The sequence below is a fragment of the Dama dama genome, chromosome 17 (genome assembly GCF_033118175.1).
Source record: "Dama dama isolate Ldn47 chromosome 17, ASM3311817v1, whole genome shotgun sequence".
NCBI classification, from domain to species: Eukaryota; Metazoa; Chordata; class Mammalia; order Artiodactyla; family Cervidae; genus Dama; species Dama dama.
The window spans coordinates 23,933,463-23,957,060 of record NC_083697.1 but is presented as its reverse complement, the minus strand read 5'-3'; the positions used below and the strand labels follow the sequence as shown (position 1 = coordinate 23,957,060).

The 23,598-nt window shown below is 44.3% G+C and overlaps 1 protein-coding gene and 1 long non-coding RNA gene across 7 annotated transcripts in view; one reads left to right on the top strand and one right to left on the bottom strand.

Moving 5' to 3' along the window:
• The window catches only part of LEF1 (lymphoid enhancer binding factor 1), a 121,583-nt gene extending 108,985 nt beyond the window's left edge, over window positions 1-12,598 (bottom strand). For 2 of the 6 annotated variants that reach the window (XM_061164238.1, XM_061164237.1), the window contains exons 1-3: window positions 10,933-11,580; window positions 9,720-9,786; window positions 8,146-8,279 (exon numbers count right to left, since the gene is read on the bottom strand). In XM_061164238.1, the coding sequence (XP_061020221.1) occupies window positions 8,146-8,279; window positions 9,720-9,786; window positions 10,933-10,941 (210 nt within the window). In that variant the 5' untranslated portion in view covers window positions 10,942-11,580. Of the gene's footprint in view, window positions 1-8,145; window positions 8,280-9,719; window positions 9,787-10,932; window positions 11,581-12,187 lie in introns of those variants that run through there. The other 4 variants (XM_061164235.1, XM_061164236.1, XM_061164233.1 and 1 more) reach the window with 4 other exon arrangements.
• Window positions 12,599-16,199: 3,601 nt separating this feature from the next.
• On the top strand, window positions 16,200-19,076 carry LOC133071884 (uncharacterized). Its single transcript, XR_009696552.1, has 3 exons — window positions 16,200-16,328; window positions 18,189-18,289; window positions 18,987-19,076. It is a non-coding gene; the product is annotated as an uncharacterized LOC133071884 (long non-coding RNA).
• The last annotated feature ends 4,522 nt before the right edge of the window (window positions 19,077-23,598 follow it).

The following is a 23,598-nucleotide window of genomic DNA, read 5'->3' as shown; positions in this document are numbered from 1 at the left end:
TCTCTGACAGCAGGATCCTAGGAATTTAGTATTTTTTATTCTTTTTGATCATCTGAGTTTTCTAGTGTATTGCTTTTTTAAATGAAAGTATTTTCTTTTTATTTTCATAAAAAATAGCTAAGCATTACTGAAAAGAAACTGCCAACAAAATCTTCAAAGTAATAATTTTGGGTTTTATATTTTAATCAACATATGATTCATTTAATCAGTGTTTTATGTTCCGAAAGGCAGTAATGGTTGGTTATTTTCAATGACAATTATCAAGTCTTCAGACCTTAAAAAGGGAAGAGCCATGACTCCACTGCGTACTGAACTGAAGCAGGTTACTGCTGCCCCGTTATAACGATGGGCTGTTATCTTTAGCATGGAGATTACTACACCCAGCCAGTTTTCATTTGTGTAAATTGCCATAGCTCAGTACCTGGCACATGGTAGTAGTTTAAAATAAAAAAAAGTTAATTGTTCTCCCTTTCAAAAGATTTGAGTTTTAAACTTTTTACTTATACCAACAAATTGAATAAAAACCAATTCAAGCAATGTCTTGGAGACTTGATTCTTTTCCTAACACTGTCAGCTACTTAGCTGGTTAGCTCAGTTGTAGTAAACAGTAAACATTTTTTACTTTGGTAAAAATTTTTACTTTGGTACTGCTGGTTTTGTTTCAGACTTTAAAAAAAAAATCTAAGTTTTGGAGTCTAAGACAAAGTTTGACACACTTGAGATAAGATCACAATACGTTTTTCCCTTGGTCCAAGTCATATGAACTAGAGTGCCAAGATGCTATGTGTTCATAATTATTACAAGGTACAATATATAATGTTTAAAATTGAAGAAAGCTAACTCTACATTGATATATATTTACATTGATTGAATTTTACTGAGAGAAAAAGAAAAGTCTTGAAAGGATGGAAGCTGGAATTTTCCAATGAGACAAGAAAAGCACTGATTTCTCCTTGCTGCCTGGCCAGCCTATCCCCTTGGACCTGATTTTTTTAAGGTGCCAGGAAAACAAGAAAGACTTAAGTCAGAAGAAAACTCGAAGGGAAAAGAAAAATAACTCGCCTGTCACCCTCTACATTCACAAGACTTTCTTAAATCTCCTCTCTATAGATTGTTCGCGGCGGGGAGAAGAAACCCAGCTCTTAAAGGATTAAGGGGGAAAAAGTCTCCTAAATAAAAATCAATTACCCCAATCCAAGGACTTAAGAGTCATCTGGCAATTTCATATCAAATATTAGAAGGATGTAAGAATTTTAACAAATCTTTAATTTAGAAATCTGTTCCCTCACTCATCTCATTCCCTTAGTAGAACAAAGGGTGCTCTCCAAACAACTAGGAGAGAAAGAAGAGCCGAAGAGAAGAAAGCTGTCTCCCCAAAACTTTTATTTACACAGATATTTTCTTAAGGTTATTGTAAGGCCTTTACCCAGTCATCCAGATTCCAGGTCAGTATGGTGACGCGGTAAGAAACAAAAATTTCTCCCCCTTCTCAGGAGCTTCTTGAATACAGTCAAGCACCTTTTGTGGCAGGATTCCTACCAGGCTGGGATGAGACTTGTGCTTTGCTTCCTTAGCTAGAAAACTGAGTGCTTTCATAGGTCTGTGCCATCTGAACTGTACATCAATCATATAAGGTAAGCATGCCAGACATTAATATGCCTCATGATAAACAAGGAAACAAAGGCTGACAGAGGTCCAAGGCTCTTGGAGAGTGATGGACATGGGACTAGACCCCAAATCTGTTGACATCTTGCCCAGGACTTCCCTCCTCCACAGGCTCAGCCTTCACAAGGGACTGCCTAACTCCACCTAATAAGGACTCAAAAATTTTGCTCTCCATATTGCCAAAGGATATAATCAATTTACAACACAGAGTGGTCTAGGAAAGTCAGCACTGATGCTACTACATGTATTTAGAAAATACATGCAGAATTTTTTAGTGTCTCAAAATACGTCAAGTGTTACTGAAAAAAGAAATATCCTTTCTATCTAGGAAAGAATAAAAATGAATTCAGAAGCCTTAACCATATGATACTGCAACATAACTGAAGATAGTTTTCTTTTTATTATGACTTCATTTCCGTCTCAAGTACCCTTCTGAAAAAAAGCCATTTCCACCGTCTCTTCTTGTTCAATTAGGTTTCCAGGACCTAAGTAAAGATAAGTACGTCTCAGGATCAGTCCTCAAGTGAGGACCCAGTCCCATTCTTTTTCACTCTAGCAGGGAGCTCTCCAGCTGACTGTTTTCAGCTATTACTTGGAAACCTGACATTCTGCAAGCAATGACTCTGACTTCTTCATTAAAGACATGGTTTAAATTTTTTTTTCACTGATGCAACAAATCAAAAAAAGTAAAATGATAGAATATTAAGGATTATTTAGTAGACACCTTCAGATTTTCATATAGGATTTGGTTGAATAAAGACAGATCCTTTGGACATATCCGAAAACCATACATGAACATTTTCTAGTACGTTATTTATTCAGCAAATCTATTGAAGTGTCTATTCTGTGCTTTCCTAACACATAACTATCTCAAAGTTCATCAGTAATCTCTGATTAACTGATCAATTATCATTTGCAGTTGGATAGGCTTTATTGCATAAATGTTCAGGATTTTAAAAAAAAGGACTTATGAAAATACTTTTGTGTGTCAGCTTTTAACAGTTTTGCTAACTATTTCATACAGAAGCTGACAATAATAAAAGAAAATTAAAACTGCGCTAGAGCCACTCCTCTGTTTAAATTATAGCACCTTTCCTTTATCCACCCTTCATATAGCAGAGTCGACAGTTCTTACAGAAACTTCATAAGGTCACAATTAATGTTTAAAAAGTGATCATCAATCTAAAATATATTTTTAAAATTATTTAAATAAAGTCCAATGGCTGGTACAATACATATAGCTAAAATCTTTTAAGAACTGAGGCCTAAATGAAGTGTCTGAGAGTGTGTCTTTGGTTATATAAAGCACCTGCTGGGACATTACAAAGCATTACCAAGTCTCTCAATTGCTACAGTATTAGCTTTCTACAGATTGGATCAGTCTGGCATGATCAGTTAAGTGATAACTTTAAGATGCAAGTTTGAAATCAGTATCTTCTTTAAAAAAAATTCAGTTCCACAAGAGCAGCACATACATAATTCTGAGTTCTAATACTTCTGCCTCGGAATCAAACATATGTGCTTTTCTGCTGGTCCAAGGACAGTGCTGGCATATTTTCTCATTAAATTTCAAGTTTACCTTGAAATCAAAGGGAAACCAGTTTTATAAAATTCTATCTATAATATGTAAATGAGGAACAAGGGGAGTCAGAGAGAAATGGAATGATCCCATTGCTTAAAAAAATGTCAGTCACATACACCAAAAACAGTTCTGCCTAAAGAACTAACAGGATTAGTTAAAAACAAGACTCAAAAGTTATAAAAAATTTCTCAGTTGATATTATGAAGAATACATGTGAGGTAACAAGTTGAAGGCCAGATAGAGCCATTTATGAGGTCCTTACTCTGTCCTGTTAGAGTTACATGAGTCTGTCTGCAAGACAGAAATGGATCAAAATAATGGGATTGATGAGACCAAGCTGAGGACCTGCATGTGGGCAGGGGGAGCGGAACTTCAAAGAGCAAGATTTTCTGCAAGTTGGCTTAATAGTCTTGTTTTAGTGAAACTGGGTTGTTCTCATGCCTTTATGAATGAACAAGAAATTTCAAGGGTCATTTCGAAAAAACCTATCTGACTAAGGATCACACTTCTGCCGTACCAGTTATGCAAGGTAATATCAGCTCCTGAAAGGTCACCAGCATGGCACCTGGGACACTTGAATTAGCATGCCATTCAGTCATAAGATACCTAAATTATCTGAAGGGGGAATGGCAATCACTCCCAATTATTTTGAGTGTAGCAGTACAATTAAGATGAATCACAGAAGGGTTTGGGGCTTTGGGGAGCTTTCCCACATATTCTCTTGAGATCGCATTCAAATCTGAGAATACACTTCCTAAAACTTAACTTCTCCTGCACTTAAGGTAAAGAGGAAAATTTCATATACTTAGCTTCAAAAAGTAGACAACTTATAGTAGAAAATTTTAAATCATTAATCAGTAAGTCACATGAGGTAGCTCCTTAAGGAATGTGAAAAGACACTTAAAAATTCTGCTGAAAATATGAGCCAGAGTCTCTGTGAACTGAGTTAATAAATCATTGTCTTCCTATTGATGACTATTTCTGTGTTATTTTCAAAGCTATGCAATAGTGTGATGGACAGATGGGTAAGTGTTACCTTACTGATCTGACATGTTCACTTAGTTCTTTAATTCCAGATGTGAACAATGACAAAAATCTAATTTTAACTGTAAGCAAACGCAAACATGGGCGGAGGCTGGTGGGGGCAGGTTAAGATAAAGTTCTAAGAGGGATAATTCTGCTCATTAGACGTCAAATGTTGGCCCCCTCCAGGTAAAAACCATACTACAGAAGTGAGTTGCTCAAAATAATTATAAAAGAACCCTGAAGCATTTTAAGAGCAAAAATAAGAAAAATAAATCTACTAAAAATAAGAAAAGATGACGAAATTCGAACACAGACATCTTCCCTTCCCACCTGAAAAGCCATCCTGAGAAAGATCACAAAGCCAACGGTGCAGTCAGCAACACTGTCCTGACCAGGTGTCGCTGCGGTTGGTGTGAGCCGAGCAGCTGAAGAGAACCGAGATGTTTCTCGTCAGAGGTGTTAAACATTTGGGTTGCTTGAGGGACAAATGGAAGTTTGACACCTAAGACGAATAACCACAGTGCCTGAGGCCAATGGGAACTTTCACTCTGTAAAGGCAGCCAAGCTCACTGTCGCACGGTTTTCAGGCAACACCAGGGCCGGGACCCAGCAAGGAGGCAACCAACTATGTCTTCCCTTCTAATACATCGCCATTGGCCTCCCAGGGCTTTCACAAATGAGATGCAGAGGAAGGAGGTCTTGGGAGTATGCTTTTAATAAACTCTCCAGGGCCCTTGCTCTGAAATATTTAAGAGGCTACCACATCTTCTCACACTCCTTGAAAATGACCATCCCAAGCCAAGGTTTACTGTGCTTTAAGAACTCACACTGACACCAAACATGTTATCATTATAGGCTGCTTTCTTGCTAGGCCCGCCCGATTTATCTGAACAAGAATTCTTCTTTAAAATTCTATGAGACACCCATTCACAAGATTTCTAGTATAGACACACCTCTAAGAATTCCAGTTCTGGAAGGATGTAATTAGCCAATTAAAATTTTCCTTCAGATGGGGGGAAAAAAAAAGCTTGAATGGCAAAAGCGGTTCTCCTGTGCAGGGAACTGTATATTTAGGTCATGAGTAAGGGCTGTGTGAGCACACGCATGTCAGCATTTGTCTTAAAAAGAGCAAATGCATATAGAATTATTAAAATAAGCTACCAGCAGAGACACTCCTGTGCATGCCAGTTGGCCATGGCTGGTATTCTCTGGATTATCTAAGGTTACAAATAAACAGAAGATTCTGTGTGGGGAAGGGGCAGTTGGGTTTTCCCTCAACCCCAGATGTTTTTCTAATCTTAACACCTGAGGGCAGCAGATACAGTAAACAAGGGGTTGTTTGTAATGCAAATCCAAGCAACAGGGCTAACTAGGGACAGCTCCCACCCTAAGTCCAAACACAAATGGTCACCCTGCTCCTGACACTCTAGATGCAAAACCTACCACTGTGGATGACCGCCACACACTCAGTCCTGCCAAGAACAGAGTTAAAGAGTGAGAGGCAGAGTGTGGCTGGGGTGAAGAGGAGGGGGTGTCTTCCGGTTCAAGTGCTTTGGGACTCAGCACTAAAAACAGCTGTTACGTATTAAGAACCCAACACTTCGGCTGGACCCTAAAAGAGAAAAACTGAACATAGTCTTGTGGTTAAAACTGCAAAGCTTCTGGAACTGGGCGAACTGCAGAATATTGGCAAGAAAGGGTGCCTAAAATAAATGTGTTCTAAAATGGAACAGAATAAAGCAAAGCAGCAGATAGGAGGGTAAGGTAACTGTTTCCTAACCACACCCCTTTCCTCCACTCTACCCCCACCAACATTTATTTATCATGGCCACAAATCTTTCCTAAACAATGAATGACTTCAATTCACTGACCTCAAAATTTTAATATATACACTAACAATAAATACTTTCCATTCTATCAATTTAAAATGATTAGTATACTGAGGGGCTAGGGGAAAAGGCTGGTTTAAAGAGGAAGAGCAGCTTAATTTTCAATATTCTTGGGAATAACATAAATAACAATAGATTTTTATTATATTGACTTTTAAAAATTTATTGCCTTGAAAGGACAACTGGCTGAATTGAAGAATAAATTCCACAAATACTTATTAAGCACTAACTGTGTTCACAGCCTAAAAGTGTAATATTATTTTAGTGGCTTTTTTCTATTGTTACCAAGTCAGAGACTATAGTTTGATTTGTTGGAAAGATTGTTATTCTAAAAAGCCTTCAGCAGAAATCTTCAATTATTTCTTATCTAAAATATAGTCTCCTTCCCCCACCCCTTCAAAACATCAACAAGAAAAAAACAGCCCAACTTTAAATTATCTGATATGTATGCATATTTAATTCAACAGAAACAAAGTCTCCTACAAATTTTAAAACTCAGAAGCATTTATTTGGGTGGTCTCTAAATGTTAAAAACTGTATTTGCTTGTATTAGTTCATTCACTTTTTAGGTAAGAGAGTCATAAGTACCACACACACACATTTCTATCATTAAATATTTGAAAAGCCTTTTAAAATAAAATGTGAAATCACTATTTCCTATAACAACCATCATAAGATTTCCTAGATCTCCATTTTAGCTTCTATGTGAAAACTGGAAAAATCTTATTCCCTACTTAAGAGGTCAAATATCTTTTTGAAATTCGTGGGAAAAAAAATAACTTTTAAATCACAGTGCCCCCCCCAAAAGTAGTTATATTTCCTAGATCTATCTCCAACAGCTGAGGGTCACAGATAATCAAGATAACCACAAATACTCTTTTTATTTGTTCATGACTGATTAGGAAATATTTCTCTTTTCTACTTCGGAGTATCTCATGGTTCCCAGATTCTGTCCACTGAGATATCAACGACAGTACTTGCCCCAGATGTCTTCCACTGATTTTTTCTTTTTTCAGTTGGTGAAAGCACTGGGCTAACAAGGCAAAGATACAGGTTCCACTTTATGATCCTAGATTTGACTCACAGGAGGGCCAGTTAGACTGAAACATCATCCCCAAGACCCAAACATACATGTTTTTCATTGGGGTTTGGGTGGTACAGGGAGAGTGAGGCCAGAAAGAAGGTAAATATATTGATGGATCAGTAATAATCCACCACTACCTCCAAAGAGATGAACCTCAAGGAGAACTCCATTTCACATTCACATACTACACAAGTTACCCTTTAGATGTTTTCTTACTATATAAATTGAGGTTTACATGTTAAGCATAATGTATAAGGCAGTTATAATGCCTCCCCATTTTTAGAACTTAAAAGTTAACTGAGCCACCACATTAAAAAAAAAAAATTTCATTAAGAGTTATTTTCAAGAGATACTTCTTAGCAACAGACAATAAAGTAAAAATAGCTCATTGCTCCCCCACACCTAAACTGATTTTAAAGAAACATTAGCTAACACAATAAAATGAGACACTGTTTTAAAAGCTGAAGTAACATTCCCAATGTTCAGCTCCAAGTGAGCCAAAGGAATTCTGATTCTACATAGCTTACTGGCAATGAAAGCCATAGACCACTTAGTTAATTGAAAGATTAAATCAATTTCTCTCTCTCATCAGAGTAGAAAGCATAATACTCACAAAATCATGAGTTTGTTGATTTAAATTCACTTGATATCATGATAGCTCATGATCTGTTTTTTTATTCATCTTAACCAATAAACCAAAAGCTAATATCCGAAGGTCAAAACATCAAAAAGTAGCACCATTTTAAGGCAGTCATTCCTTATAGCATGTCTTATTTAGCAACAACTGGTCATATATAATGAAAGCATTTCCGGTGAGTTTAAAAAAACAAACATTTTGCCAAAAATACAAATTAATTTGCACTTCTGAAAATAATTTGCAACATCAGCATGTTACTCACTGTTCTCGGGATGGGTGGAGAAAGAGATCCATTTGACATGTATGGGTCATTATTCATATTTGGCATCATTATATATCCAGAATAACTCGAGTAAGAGGGTCCCTTATTGTAGAGACCTCCATCTGGATGCTTTCCTAAGAGAAGGCAAAGAACAATCAGTGATGCTTTGACTTCCTTTTATATCACTGTATTTTTCATTGAAAAGTTAATAGTTCTATTATAAATTAGACCTTACATAAAAGACTTGTTTACAAAATATTATAACTGGTTTATTATGCTCTATTTTAGATTGACAGTATTTACTCTCTTAAATGGCTTAGCAGTGAACCAGATGTTTTAAAAACATGTGGTTCAATTTACTTCCACTGCTGACTGGTGTTTTTACAAAAATAAGTGTTATCCATCTAACTTAATTTGCTCTAATACTAACAAACTGGACTAAGAAACAGACACATGAAAAAAGGCATACAAAGCTATAATATAAATACATTAGGCTATTCAGCTATACACACACATATATATTTATACACTTAAAAGTTATGCTCCACTTTATAGGCAAACTCAAAAATTCTACCTGTACTTCTGGATTTCTGGAAAATTTCTAGAGTTTACTGACGGAGCAAGTTGTATCTAGTATATGAGCAACTACCCAAATTTATGAAGGATTAATTCCAAGGGACTTATTTTATTTGCTACATATATATCACACGCCAAAGAAAAGTGTGTTTGCGTGTGTGTGTTCAATGTATACATTTCTTCCCTTTTATCTGTGTATCTACTTTGTGGCTCAGAAGGAAGCTTGATATTATAGTTCTCTTCCCTTCTTCCCCTGGCTAACATGTATGTGCGAACCCTTCATTCTGGTCAGGCCAATTGTAAATAATTAAAGGAGCAGAGAAATGCGGGCTGTTCAAAAAGGGAACCCTACAGATCACAGATTCTTTTAAAGTCACAAGGAGTTCTCCTTATGTTTCAAAAAAAATATGCAGAATCTTTACAGTTTTGAGCAAGAATCAGAAATAGGGAGAAAATCTATCATGTTTCAAATGCATAATTCTTAATTTTAAGATTAAAGTGTTATATTTTTACACATTAGATTCTTCTTTATTGAGCTATATTTAGTCTGCACATATAGTGCCTGCCTTCTCACTAAAACAAGAAACAGCAAACAAACGAGTCCCACCTGAAACTAATCTTGTTGGAAAATAAATCTGTGTAGACTGTCACTCTTTGTAAAAATGCATGAAAAAATACTAAAGATGACAATTAGAATATTAGGTAAAATGAGGAAAAGAAAAAAACTCATTATAGACATTTCTCTTCCATAAAGAATCTGGAAGGTAAAGGAAATTCAAAGGCCCGAACTCATTCAGTTTTATAATTATGGAAATATGTATTACAGGTAAGCAATAAGTTTTCTGGGTTTTCTTTACCATTTTGCTCAAACAACGGGCACAATCTTATTACATATGCTTCGAGTTTCTTGGATGTAAATAAAAATAGCAAAATGTACCAGTATTCACAAATTGTACATGTTAAATGATAAAGTTGGGAGAAGCAGAATAGCATCTTACCATCATCAGGATGTTCTCTGGCCTTGTCATGGTAGGACTCCTGAGAGGTTTGTCCTTGTCTGGCCACCTACCAGCACAAATCCCCACCCCCAAAAGAAAGAAAACTGCTTTAGAGTTTGTGACAATAATGATATAAGTGCGTATCCACTGGTAACTCAAAAGAGGGGCATTAGGTGCAACTCAATCTACCTGTTTTATTAATCTAAGAGGACAGGCTAGGACTGAGTCCTGGGAAATCTTTTCAATGTGTTCCTGAAAACTACCTCTATGGTACTAGAAACTACAAATGACAGTAACAACTGAAACGAACTTGTCAACAATCCACGTGCTGTTCTGACCACTGTTTACTAAAATACATCAAGACTACTTGGATGCCTAATATGAGAGGAATTTCAGTTACGGGGGTTGATCATTTTGATAGCTTCTTCAACCACTGTTTACTTCAGTCAGAGCTGATTAAAAGCAGGCTGAAATATCATTTTGCAACTGAAAATGGCATTTTAAATAAAAACAAGCCCATGACTTACAAGCGGGGGTCTTGGGCAATTGTCCCAAACCAATTACAGCAGGAGCCCCACTGCTCCTAAGCTACCATGGCTGTCAGTGCGAGCTTACAAGAGAAAAGTGAACTATTCTGTGGTTAAAGGGAGGAAAACTTGAGAGTCGAGCTACAGACATCTAAAAGGTAGCCCAGCTAATATCAGTTCTGGTAACCACCATCCACCCAGACTCAACCACGTGCAAATCGGTGGTATTACCCCTTCACCATCTTCCCTGGGTCTGCCCCATGCCCACTTACTACCAGGAAAGATTAACAGAGCCCTAATACCAGAGTTCTGGGGCTTCAAACGCAGCGCCCTTCTCCCCAAGGCAAAAACATGGAGAAAATCTGAAGTGGGTGGCAAATTTATTTATAGAAAAAAGGAAGGGCAAGGAAAAAGGGTAGAAATTTGAAAAGGCTGGTCTACAAATACGAGTTTGGCCTCAAGTGTTTCGGAGGCTATTTGGTTCCTTGGACATGTGTCCTCCCAGTGACCTCCTCTCCCCGCCCGATACACAGTCACAAATCTTTTAAGTGGAGTTAGGTATGCTCTGGGCAACCTCAGTTTCCCCCTTAAGTTGGCATGTTGAGATGAAAGATTCAGGGGAGAGAGAACACCCCATTGTTTTCCTTAGGACCCAGGCCCTGGGCCTTCCAAAACGCGTTACTCACCCCTGCCATTGGGATAAAGAAGGTAATTCTGAGGTGCTCTTAAACTTGCTGTTTAAAACACAAAATGTCTCCGCCCCCAAAACCACAGGCTTTCTTTTGGGGGGCAGAAGGATGCCATTTAAGGAAAAAGAATATACCCTCCAAATTTCTTTGGAGGGAAAAAGCGTTGGTGAAACCATTGAGTGTCAGGACTTTTCTACCGGATTTCCTCCAAAGGGTCTCCCAGTTGTTGAACAACGGTGGCCAGTGGAGTGTCGGGTATCAGGGTCCATCCGCCTCCCCCACTTCTGAAGCTCTCTGCGAGGCCTGAAATAGCCCTTCCGCGAGGTCCCGCTCGCGGCTCGCTCTCGCCAGCACCCACGTGTCTCTATTTACTCTACTCGGGTTACCAACGCTATCGCCCGCAGCGGGCCAAGAGATCTGATAAGCGCTTTCCACCCTCCCCTGAGTGGGTGCCCTGGCTTCCGCTGCCTCTCTCTGAGTCGCTCTTCTGCATAGATTTAAGGCCTGATTCGGGCCCAAACATAAGCGTGCTTTTTTCCCCCTTTAAGTGGCGATGGATGGGGAAAACCAGCCTTGCGGCCGGTAGTGCGAGAGCCCTCCCTGGGTGGCTCAGCTCGGCGCGCCCACGGCTCCGGCAGCTGGCCCGGCGGCCGCGAGGACCCGGCTCCGCACCGCCCCCGCCGCCCGGGCGCGCGCCCCCTCCGCGGGCCGGCCCCGCGCGAGCCCCGCTCGGCGGCGGTTGGGCCGGCCCCGCCTGTACCCTGCCCACGCCCGCCACCCCTTCCTCTCTCCCTGCGGCTCTGCTCGTCTGTACCTAAGCCTCTGGTGGTGTACGCACTTTTGCAGAGACATCTACCGAGAGATAGCGGGTGCACTTTGTTTTCCGTCCTACGGAAGAACTTCTCAGGAGCGCTGTTCAGACATCCTCGCCTTAATGCACCGCACCCTCTGAACCCCACCAAAAAGGCCGAAGGCGAAACGTCATGGGTTAAAGGCAGGTTCTCCTGGCCGCAAACCAACGGTTTAGTCACCGAACGCCAAAACTGAAACACTTGGACGCTTCCCTGCACACCCCTCTACCCCACACACAGGAAGAACGCTGACCAGAAGCCCAGCCACCCCCCATCCCGCTCCCAACAGATCCACCCGGGACCCGCGAGCCCGGGCGGCCCGGCCCCTTCCCTCCCTTCCTCCCTCGGCTCTTCCCCGGGACCCGGCACGCCTCTCAGGGATGGGGCAGCGGCCAGCTCACCTCGTGTCCGTTGCTCGCCGGGATGATTTCGGATTCGTTGACCAAGGAAGACTTGATGTCGGCTAAGTCTCCTTCCTCTTCAGGGTGACTGATCTCGGCGAAGATCTTCTCCTTCTGAGGATCGCCCTCGTCCTTGAAGGGGATCATCTCGTCCGTGGCGCAGAGTTCCGGGTCCCCCCCACCGCCGCCGCCGCCTGCCCCGGAGAGTTGGGGCATCCCGACCACTGTGTAATCTCCGCTCCGCGGGGGGAGCACCCCAGGCAACAGCAGGAAAGAGAAGGGATCAACGAAAAGGGGGAGAGGAAAAGGAGAACTGGAAGGATGCGTCAGGGAGGAGAGAGGGCGGAAGCCAGGCTGGAGTGCGCCGGGCTGGCGGCCGGCAGCCGGAGCTGCTACAGCGGCACCCGAGCCCCGGTGGCCGCCTGCGCCTTCCCACTCGGCGGAGACCGATGCAGGCGCCCGTCCCCGAGGCCGAACAACACAGGGCGGCGAGGGCCGCGGCGGCCGGCGCCTCTGGGGGCGTCTGTGCCCCGCGCTAGGCTAGGCTGCCAGGGCGGCCGCCCCACGCCCCCGGCGCCTCCGGGGTCTGCGCGCGGAGGACGCCGGTTTTGGAGGAGATTCGACTCTCCAAAGTGCAGGGGAGGGTCTGTCGGCACGACTCTTCGCAGATCTCTCCACCTTAGCTTCCCTGGATGACGATCCAGGAGTTTGTTTCCCGAGGAAAGGAGAGAGCTGGGCAAAACGGCCCCGTTTACCCCAGTAGAGACGGTGTAAGGAGAATCAGAAGATAATGAAATGTCCACTTCCTGGAGGGTTTAAAAAAAAAAAAAAAAAAAAAAAGCCACCCGGGTTGGAGATGTCCGTTTCAAAGCTTCTTATTTCCTTCCCTTTCGCTTCGCTTTTCCTTCTCCAGGCGCATTCAATCTGCCGGAGGAGAAGGTGGGGGGCGGAGGAGGGGAAGAGAAAGAGAAGAAGTTTGCCAAGAATAAAGTTTGTGCCGGCGAGCGCAGGGAGTCGGTAGTGGAGGGTACTACTGGGTCTCCGGGCGTCAGAGCAGGGACCTCGGACCCAAAAGATTCTGCCGGGAGCTGGAGCCGGCACACACACACACTCACACACACACACACCCCGACTCCTCTTTGTTCCCGGCTCGAGTTTCTTCAGTCTGGCTCGCTCGCTCTTTTGCTCGCCGCTCTCCACGCCTCCGCCGGGCCGCTTGTCAAAGAGCTGTGCCCCTCCGGTTCCCCCAGCCGGGGGGTGGGAGACGCCCGGAGCTTGGCCGCGTGCGGGTCTGCGGATGCGTCCCAGCTCCTCCGCCGCCGCAGAGCGCGCAGCCTGGTCCCTCCTCCGCGCCCTGCCCCGCAGGTGAGCGGCTGCGCCTCCCCGCCGCCTCTCCTCCTCCCGCGCCTCGCCGGCGCTGAAAAGCTGCCCACTTGCGTCGCTTCTCCTCCCCTTCCCCTCCCCCGCCTCCAGCTCTCCTTGGCTGCCCGCTGGGGGGGTGGGGGACGGCGAGAAGGAGGTGGTGATTGAGGACTTTTTTTTCTTTTCCCAGAGCCTGTAGGACGAGTCCTAGGTTTTTTGGCGGGGGGGGGGGTGGGGGGGGTGGGAGGTGGGGGGTGTTTGTATGTGTGTGTGTTTGCGTGCGCGCCCGCGCGCCTAGGGGGAAGATTCAGGCAACTTGGCTAGGGATGGAAGGACCCGGCGTTTCTTGTAACCCACTAGAGGCACGCTTTGCCCGCGTGAAATCGACAAGAAACTCTGCCCCAACGGTTTAACTTCTTCATCTAAGTGTCTCTTCTCTTGTTCCCTTCCCACCACCCCCCCTTCCTCCGCCAGTCTCTTCCCCCACCTCTTTTCCGCCTCTCCCTCTCCCTCCCTTGCTCTGGCAGTGGGAAGAAGATGAAAGAGAAGCCGCCGCAGCTGTGATCGACACCACGGTGATAGATGCTCTGACAGAGGGGATGAGGCGGGAATCGGGGACACAGAGAAGGAAAAGGGGAAACATAACACATTGCTCAACTAATAAGAGAACGGAAGCAAGAAGAACAAGAAAGAGAGTTGTGGCTTTCCTAAATACATGTAAAAGGACAAGGGAACACATGCTAACAAAAATAAAACCTCCAGACTTAACGAGAAAAATAGGAGGAAGAAAAAACCGAAGACTGAATCTTAATTATCGCTTTTAAAGCAAGATCTTTTTCATTACATCCTCACCACAGGATGCTCACACGCAGTTACAACTAGGTCGCTCGTGTATTTTCCAAGATACATGCCACAATGTGTCGGAACCTCATAAAGAACGAAAAAAAAAAAAAAAAAAAACCCACCCAAGTGGGGGGTGGGGGGGGGGGAGGAAGAGGCAAAAGGACCCAGGAGAGTGAAGCGGTAGAAGGAGGGAGGACAGGGCAGTCTCTGGCACCTCAGACTTCGGGCTCAAAGAGACCCTTGAAGATGCAAATCCAAATTCAACCTCAAAAATTTCCCAGCCTCCACCGTCTCTTTGATGCATTTTGTACAAGGACAGGACTTTTAAGGAGATGCTTTGTGAAAGTTACAGTATAAACGAAGCTGAAGTTTGAAAACACATCACATTTTGTTCCTTGGCTCTCAAACTCCCTCAGTTAAAAATCCAGGCAAAATTATTATACCCAATACAGTAGCCATCTGTAAAACCTCAGAACAGTAAACAAGAGACAGGAAGAAATGTGTCTCTATCTCCCTTAAATTGAAAATGGGGAAAACATTACAGAATCAGACTTTAGCTCTATTATATAGGAATAGTATGTAAAGATCCCTCTTCTTTTGTGTAAGGGAGAAATTGCATTCTGCTAGACATCGTATAAGTAAAGACGTTAACAATGCTCTAAATGAGCACTCAAAATATCGCTTATTGATCATTACTTGAAATGGGAATTCACTAGGAAGCAATTTTTAAAGCTATCATTTAAAGCATTCAGTTGGTCTCAGAGAGCATGGCCACTAGTCACACGGAAAATTTCTATCCCAGGTTAGGGTAACATTAAAGGGCTGATAATGGGAGCCAGAGAGAGTAAAGCATTAAATCCTCTGCCAATAGCTGAGAATGCTCTGCCTTAGAGAAAGAGTAATTTTCTACAATGTGTAAGGCAATACTAAAAAGATCGGGGGAAACCCAATTTTACTTTTTGGTTGGTAGCATTATGCAACTTCGCTAGGCACCAGTGAGTGTAATGTCTCAGAGATATGAACATGTAGCTATATCAGACATTTATTCCCTCTGTTCTGGAGAAGGATATGGCAACCCACTCCAGTATCCTTGCCTGGGAAATGCCATGGACAGAGTAGCCTGGAGGGCTAGTCAGTGGGGTCTCAGAGTCAGACACGAGTTAGCAACTGAGCACACATACCCTCTGTTCTAAAAGAAATATGGGAAAACAAAGTAAAATGCCCTCCCATAAAGGCGCCAATTCGACGGACAGGAAAAGAACTGGAAAATGCAGTTTCACCAAAACAGCCAGAGTAGAGATTCCTTTTCATCAGACTGTCAAGGGGTGGGGGTAGGGGGATTTTCTGGAAGCCAAAGAGATTAAATGACGACTCCTACATCTGCCCCCCCTCCCCGTTAAAGTGTCGCAACTAATTCGAATCCCATTTACTCCTTCATGTTAATTATCTGGACTCCCTGACTCATTTGGAGCTCAGCTCCAGGTGTCCTGGAGATTAAGAGCTGGAGAAGATGGGAATTTTTGGAACAATAACCAGTGGGAACTGTTGACTAGAAGGGCCGAGGGTAGGTGGCTGCCTTGTGTATTTTGCGGCAAACCTCCCCTTTGGAAACAGTTTCTAACGAAATCACCCAGCGTCTTACTCTATTTGCGTGACTGTTTTCCCTCCCCGTGGCGCGCGGGGTGTTTCGTTCGCTGATTGTCCTTAGCATTGCTGCAAGTCTTCTGATGAGGTGCATTTAAAAGGGGCTTTTCTAGAAAGCATTCATTCATTTTTTTTTTTTTCTTTTAAAAAGCTTTGTCTGGGAAGGAGATTGACATTTCCACGCGAAGTCTGTCTCTTCAGGGAGGAAAGCTGGGAGACACTAGACGGGCGAGGCAACCCCGGGGAAGACGTTCCTCCCTCCTTTACAGGTTCAGTGAAGTTCCTGGCAAAGGTATTTGTGTCGCGGAGAGGTCCCTTCTAATTCGTGTGGGGGCTGCTAGTAACATACACAGCCGCCTTTTGGGGCGCAAGGTCCGGGACCTGGTGGGTGTCGCGAGCGAGAGACACCGCCGCCCCCTTCTCTCGGATGTAGAGGTTGTTCGTGTGAACTCGAGCGAACGACTGGAGGTTAGCTGCTGCAGGTTCACTCCTTCAGGATGTGGGTTTCAGGGGGCGTTTTGATGTGATTTAATTCCGACCGTGAAACAATTGCTCAGGACTGGATTGCTGTTGGTTTTCCCCCTTTTGGTGGCTTTGGTTGGTTGGCGTTTACTTTGGGAGCGAACTGTGACTTGTTTTATAGCAACACTTCCTTCTGCGCCGGGCGCCGACGCCCGCGCTGCGCGTGGGGGGCGAGGTGCCCACCCTGCGCCGGGACAGGGAGAGAGGGGGGCCGCAAAGACGGTTCTCGAAGTCGGCAGGGTACATACAGCCCAGCCCCCCGCGGGTGCGGACAGCGGGGCTAGACTGACCCCCACCCACCCCAGAGACCCCTCCTACCTGTGGGGGGAAGGGGTCGCTGCCAAGTCAAGTCAGCTGCAGACACGCCAATGAGTACTTAATTACAGGCAAGAGGGGAAAGCGCGGTGCCCTTCAGAGCCCTCTCCGCCTCCTCAGCCCTAAGCCCCCGCCCGGGCTCCGGGTCTCCCCCTTTGTGTGGCCTGGACTCTCTCCCAGCGACAACTTTGGTGGGATCCCAGAGGAAGGAGGTGGCCGGAGGAGGGGGTACGGAAGAGGATGCTGGAAGAGAGAGACGCGAGGGTGAAGGACTAGAAAAACGAATAATGTGATTCCAGGGACGGAACTCCAGCAGCCCTCCATTTCCCACCCGGCGTCACCAGGGGACTAAAGCTGTGGGCATCTTCAGTTTAACGGACTTGTCGGAAAGCGGGGGGGCGGGAAATGGCAGTTTGTGTCCCAGGGGTTCTTCCGCCTCTTCTCGCCTCCTCCTAAGACAAACAAACTCAGCCCCCCAGCCTCCGGGGTAACCGAGAACTCAGGGGACCGTGAAAACGTCCTTCCCAAATCCGGCCGCCTGCGGACGCCCGGCTCCACCGGGGCCCGCACCCGTTGGCGCCCGCAGCCTAACGCAGCCCCGCGGGGTCGGCTCCAGGCGCCCGCGCGCCCCTGGAGTCCTCCGGCGGCGTCTCCCCGCGCGAGTGCGGGCCGGGTCCTCCCGCTGCCCGCGAGGGAGGGCCGCATCCCACCCTATGACCTGTGGGCTCGGCCGGCAGACCCTCTGCCCACGCGCAGCTAGAAGAGGCAAGTCGGGGTGTTAGCGGACTAGGACAAGGGGACTAGGGACAAGGCTCAGAGAAGCGGCGGAGGCCGGGGAGAGGCCTGCCACGCGCCCTCGCGGCTCAGCTTCGAGACCGGATTCCCCGACAACCCGCCAAGGGGACCCGGCCTCCGGCGCAAAGGAGTCGGCGTGAAAGTCTGGAAGGGGATCCCCAGGAAGGGTTGGGACGGGTGTAGGAGCTGGAATACAACTGGGCCGCCGGGACGGCTCGCCTCCTGGGCTGGACGTGAAAGTCTTTTCCCTCCTTTCTGAAAACTTTTCACAGGCGCCTTTCACTTGCTGTGCGGACCTGTCTCGGCCCGCCCTTCGGCCCCTCCTTCAGCCGCCGGGTCCCCAGTCCACCCGCCCTCGGGCCGGGGACGCGCGCGGAGCCGCCGCGCAGAAAGGCCGCCCGCGCGCGCGAGCCGCGCCTTATATCCGCGGAGGGCGGCGCCTGCGCGGGGCCCGGCGCGGCGGCGCGGCCTTTGAAGTCCTGGCGGCTGCCGCTTTCATCCTTTCTTTTTTCCCTTGCAGGCCCCTTTGTGTGACTAAATTTGGAAAGAATATGGATCCGAGCCAGTCATTCCACGTGTGCTCCCAGCTCCCAGCTGAGAAGGCCAAGGGTTCTCTTCCGGGTAAGGAGACAGGGAGAAAGATCAAAGAGTTTGGGGAGCTGGATCTGAAATGTGAATTGAAAATAAAAATCAAGCCTGGACACATTCCAGTTTCTAAAGCAAAAGCAACCCTCAGCAGAGGCCGTCTGGCTAGGACTTTTGTGCCTCTGCTTGCTATACTCTTTCTTTGCCGCAACCATTTTTGAGCACATGGAGTGAAATAAAGAAGACATAGGGAAACACTTAGTTTCTCCAGATTTTGTTTTGCAGTAATTTTATTAGGGAAAATACCTTCTTCATAATTGCCATTATGTGAAGTCGAATTTCTTCAGCCATAAATATTATCTTATTTCAGTATGCTTAGCACTTTCTTTTGCAGTCACGTTTGGGGAGAGAGCGTTGACACACACGTGTGCACACGCTCCTTGTGCAGTGCTGCTTTTTCTACACACCGTACAGTGTACCGCGTAGTTTCCTTACAGAGAAGTCTGGAAAACCAGTGTTAAGACTTATTTTACCAAAGCACTCACTATCAAAACTGGTGTCTATGATCGGATGTCCTTTTATTGATGGACTTTGGAAATCTTTTCTGACACGCTGACTGGCCAGAAAGTTTCTGTCTTTATATCAAAAACAGCAACAAAGAAAAACCCTCTAATGTCTCTTATTGAATGGACTTCTTGAGCAATATTCTGTTTTTTGTTTTTTTTTTTTTCAGAACAAACCAACATAAAGAGACAGCTTTGCAATGGTGTACTGTGAAGAGTCGGAAATCCTGGGTTGGAGGTGGGTACCACCACTTCCCCTCATGCTGTGCTGACCTCAAGCAAGCCATTTAACCTCGTCCAGGCTCAATTTCCTTTCTGCAAAATAGGTATAATAATAGTGACACGATTGTTGTAATGATTCAGTGAGGCAATGCATGTGAAGTACATGCAAATGTCAGGTATGAAGCAAAGATGACTTTTGAGCCGTCCTCTAAGTTTCAAACAAAAAACTTTTAAAGCACGAGCAATCTTTACCACAGGACCAAATGGGGATGGTTTCACACTTAGATATCTCTTGCTGTGACCCTTGCCACATCTGCAACAGTTGTGTTGTAAAGGCATCAGAATCACTTTAGGGTTTGTCATCCCAGGAGTGAGTATAGTGGGAGAACGAACATTCCAGGAAGAGACGGAATGTGCTTTAACTCTTCCTAATGTTTATGATGGACTCTTAATGAACTGATAAATGGATGAAGAAAAATGGCACTGGTATAGACTTTATTCTGTTTTGGCTGCAACTACGGCATGCTGGTTTCCCCAGCCAGTGATCTGTGCCCTCTCCAATGGAAGTGAGGGGTCCTAACCTCTGGACCACCAGGGAATTCCCTAGATGATTTTTTTGTGAGGCATTTGACACAGCCGACAATGACTCTAAACAGCTCTGTTAATGTGATGGCCTATGAGAGGAGCTTCCCTGGTAGCTCAGATAGTAAAGAGTCTGCCTGCAGTGCGGGAGACAAGAGTTCAATCCCTGGGTTGGGAAGATCCCCTGGAGAAGGAAATGGCAACCCACTCCAGTATCCTTGCCTGGAAAATCCCATGGACGGAGGAGCTTGGCAGGCCACAGTGCATGGAGTCGCAAAGAGTCGGACACGATTGGGCGACTTCACTCACTTATGAAAGGAGCAATGTGTACGTGGATAATATACTCAAAACAACAGAAGTAAGGACACAAGGAGAGTGACTAGAAGGGTGTATAAGAGGTGTTCTTGGGACACCAGAAATTGTTTCAGAATTAAATGTGATTGCATGTCTTAGATTGAGGCATCTCAAGTTTGCAAGGCAATAAAGTTTATGGCTGGGGCTGGGTGTGAAGTGACAGGAGTGCCACATGTGTAGCACTTCGGGCATTTAGCTGAGTGTGGTTCATGCGTGATCCTAACCCAGAGTAATCCCACCGATGGAGTGATTTCCTGGGCTCTGCCTCCCAGTATAAATTTTTCACTGTGACCTGTATACAAAGTGATGAAAGCAGGAGTGAGGCGTGTTTTCCAGTGTTCTGGTCTCCTTTTACTGTGGCCCAAGGCTGCTCAGGTATAGCACCCTTCTGAGATGTTCCAGCTCTTCTGACTGTCTCTTCTAGCAGCAACATGCAAATTTCACAAATAGTATTGAAGCGAGTCTACAGCAATGTGGGGGTGGGGGAGCACTTAGGAGGGGAAACCTTCAAATTATAACATATCCTTTCTCCAAAGTCCCAGATGAGACAGAAATACTGAGCAAGTGAACTTCAGTCCTTCCTTTCACTCTTCTTTATGGATGCAGCCATTTAAAAAATTTATTCTTGGCTGAAAGAGGAACATGGGGCCAAGGCGCTGAGGGCTCTGTCTTATTTTGGGGGGCTCAGTAGAGAGGCCCTGAGAATACTCAGGGAAAACCTGGGGCCCTCTGGAAGAAAGTAATTTCTCTGAAGGTAGTGGGGGGCGGGGCGGGGCATGACTAAAGGATTTTTTCCTATTTTTATAAATCTGTTTTCTCAGTGAATATGATAATAGGGGTGTTTCTTGAATCGTGGTAAACGTACTTCTTAAGATGGACAGCCTCTGTAGTCTGCTCAGGCTCCCTGGGCTGTAGGAGCAGGACTCTGGGCTCTGTCAGCATTGGGCCAGCGCCTAATCCCTGGTTTGAGGCTAGAAGCCAAAGCCACAACCTTCTTGCCTAAAGGCAAGAGCAGTACCAACAGAGCCATATGGAGATTAATGCAGAACAAGGTCATTAGTCTCATTGTTTATCCAGTTACTCGTAGCGCAGATTTGTGTAAATTTCAACTACAGTGGTTGCAGCCTGCCTTTGATGTGTGTAATCTGTACATTTTAGTGCTCCAGGAAAGTGCCTGACTGACAGGAACTACATCCAGTACCCAGAAAACACATCTACACAGGCACAGTGAAGCATATAGCTGAACGATTTTCCAATGAGTTCCATCAAAGTAAAGAAACCAACCTGGAGGGTTAGGATTGAGCCTCCTTTTTATTATGACATGACTTTTGGGGTTCCTTGTGATTGATTTTTTATTTGTTTTCATTTGAAACTGGGTACCTATTTTAAACCTTCATCTACCTCTCAGAAGAGGAAGGACTTGGCCTACCTAACACTTAACCTTGAGGATGCTTTCTTTTATTTGAACTACTTCCATCCATAAAAGCAAACTTAGTGGAGTTATTCAGACTAATTTATACATTTATCCAAGATACAGCTCCTAGTTCTTTCCTTAACTCTGTCTTGTGTGTGCTGTTATCCTTAAACTCAGAATTAGCAATTATGAGAGTAGTTCAGAAGGTAGACAGAGCCAGTACAAATAGTTTAGGCTTCAAAATTGTCATCTGGCTCAACAAAACACTTTTCTTTGGCAGAAATGAAACTAATTTGCTTGATCTGAATTTGACTTAAAGATCATGCAGTCCCACTCTGCCAATTACAGATCTCAAGTCCACTTCCCTTAGGTTAAATTGGCAGAAAGCAAAGGACAGAGATAAATTACTATTCTATGAAGTTTGATAGTGATTTTTGACTGCCAAAAGATAACTTTACAGACTCTTAAATATGCTTTGAGGCTTAAATTGCCCAGATATTTGACCTTTGCTGTTTAAATTCTCTGGATAATTTTTAGATTATTTTACTTTGTAATGCAGGAACAGCAAATCTCCAGTGGCTGAGTCAGACAAGATCTGACTTCGTAAGATCTCTCTTGCCCTCCTGCAGTAACCTCCTAACATGCCCCACAACAGCCACGCGTCACAGTGCAGGCAGAGCCATTTCCTAGTTGTCGTGGCTTCCAGCTTGCTCCATTGTCAAGTGCGTGCTTGTGCACACATGTGCACTCACACACACACACACACACACGCCCACCCCTTGGTCATTTACCTGTTCTTGCCTCGGCCCAGAAGCTTCTGACCAGGTCAATATTCACAGGACTCCCTTTTTCACTTCATGTTTCTGCTCAGATGACAACTTCTTAGATCTTGTCATCTGAAAAATAGTCCAATCCGATCTCACCCCAATTCTAGGCACTGCGTCTTTTTACAGGTTTCATCTTTCCTCACTCCCACTCCCTGACATATTTTTTATTCTTATTTATTACCTTTCTCTCCCACTAGAATATAAATTCTATGAGAGTAGGGACCTTGTTTTGCTATATCTCCACTGCTTCCAACGGCCCTTGATGCACAGAAAATATGCCAGGTATGTATAGAATAATGAAATAATATAGGAACTTCCCTGGCAGTCCAGTGGTTGGGACTTCACCTTCCAATGCAGGGGTGTGAGTTTGATCCCTGGCCAGGGAGCTAAGATGCCACATAAAACAGAGACAATATTGTAACAAATTCAATAAAGACTTTAATAATGGTCCATAAAAAAATCTTTTAAAAAATGAATAAAATGAATTATTATAACCTTTGAACCTTCAGTTTCCTCATCTGTAATACCTCCTTTGTGGAAGGTCACATGTATTTGGTATAAAGTTAACTGACATAATGTTATAAGCACTGAGTAGGTAGTAACTATAATTATGGAGATCAGCACTGCCGATACAAGTATCATGCAGTTTAATTTTAAATTAAAAAAGTAGAAGAAACATGTTAATTTTAATAGTACATTTTATTTTAAGCAACATATCCAAAATATTACCATTTCAATGTATAATGAGAGATCTTATATTCTTTATTTTATATTAAGTTTTTAAAATTTGGTGTGTTGTCCACAACACACCACAACACCAAGTTTTTGAAATTTGGTGTGTTGTCCACGACACTTGAGAGTGTGACTCTCAGGTCACAGTCTCGGGGCATCTGGAGGGCTCAGAAGAACATCTGTAGTAACAGGACTGTAGTCTGTCAACCCTTTAATGACAGGTTTCGTCTGAATCATGTTTGTGAAGCACCCCCTCCCCAATACCTTGCACAATTCCCTCAAAACAGTAGATGAACAAAAAAGGTATCAAAGACTATTATAACAATATGTTGTTATATACTTTTTTCTTTGCAAATATAGGCTTTCAACTTCATTGGAGAGTGAAATAAGTCTTTGTGAACCAGACTGAGATTGTGATCATCATCTTAAGTGTATTATAACAGTGCTTTGCACGTAATAGGGGCTCAGTGAAGAGTTGTTGTTCAAGTGTGTTGCTGAATTGTTTCTCTGAGTGTTTTTTTTTTTTACATTGTAAATAATAGATTTGCTATTGAACCTTGGGAAATATGTACGTTGAAGATTTCCTGTATCATATTTTTGAGAATGACTTTCTCCTCCCCTGCAAAATTGCTAAGCTCAAAGTTCTGTAGG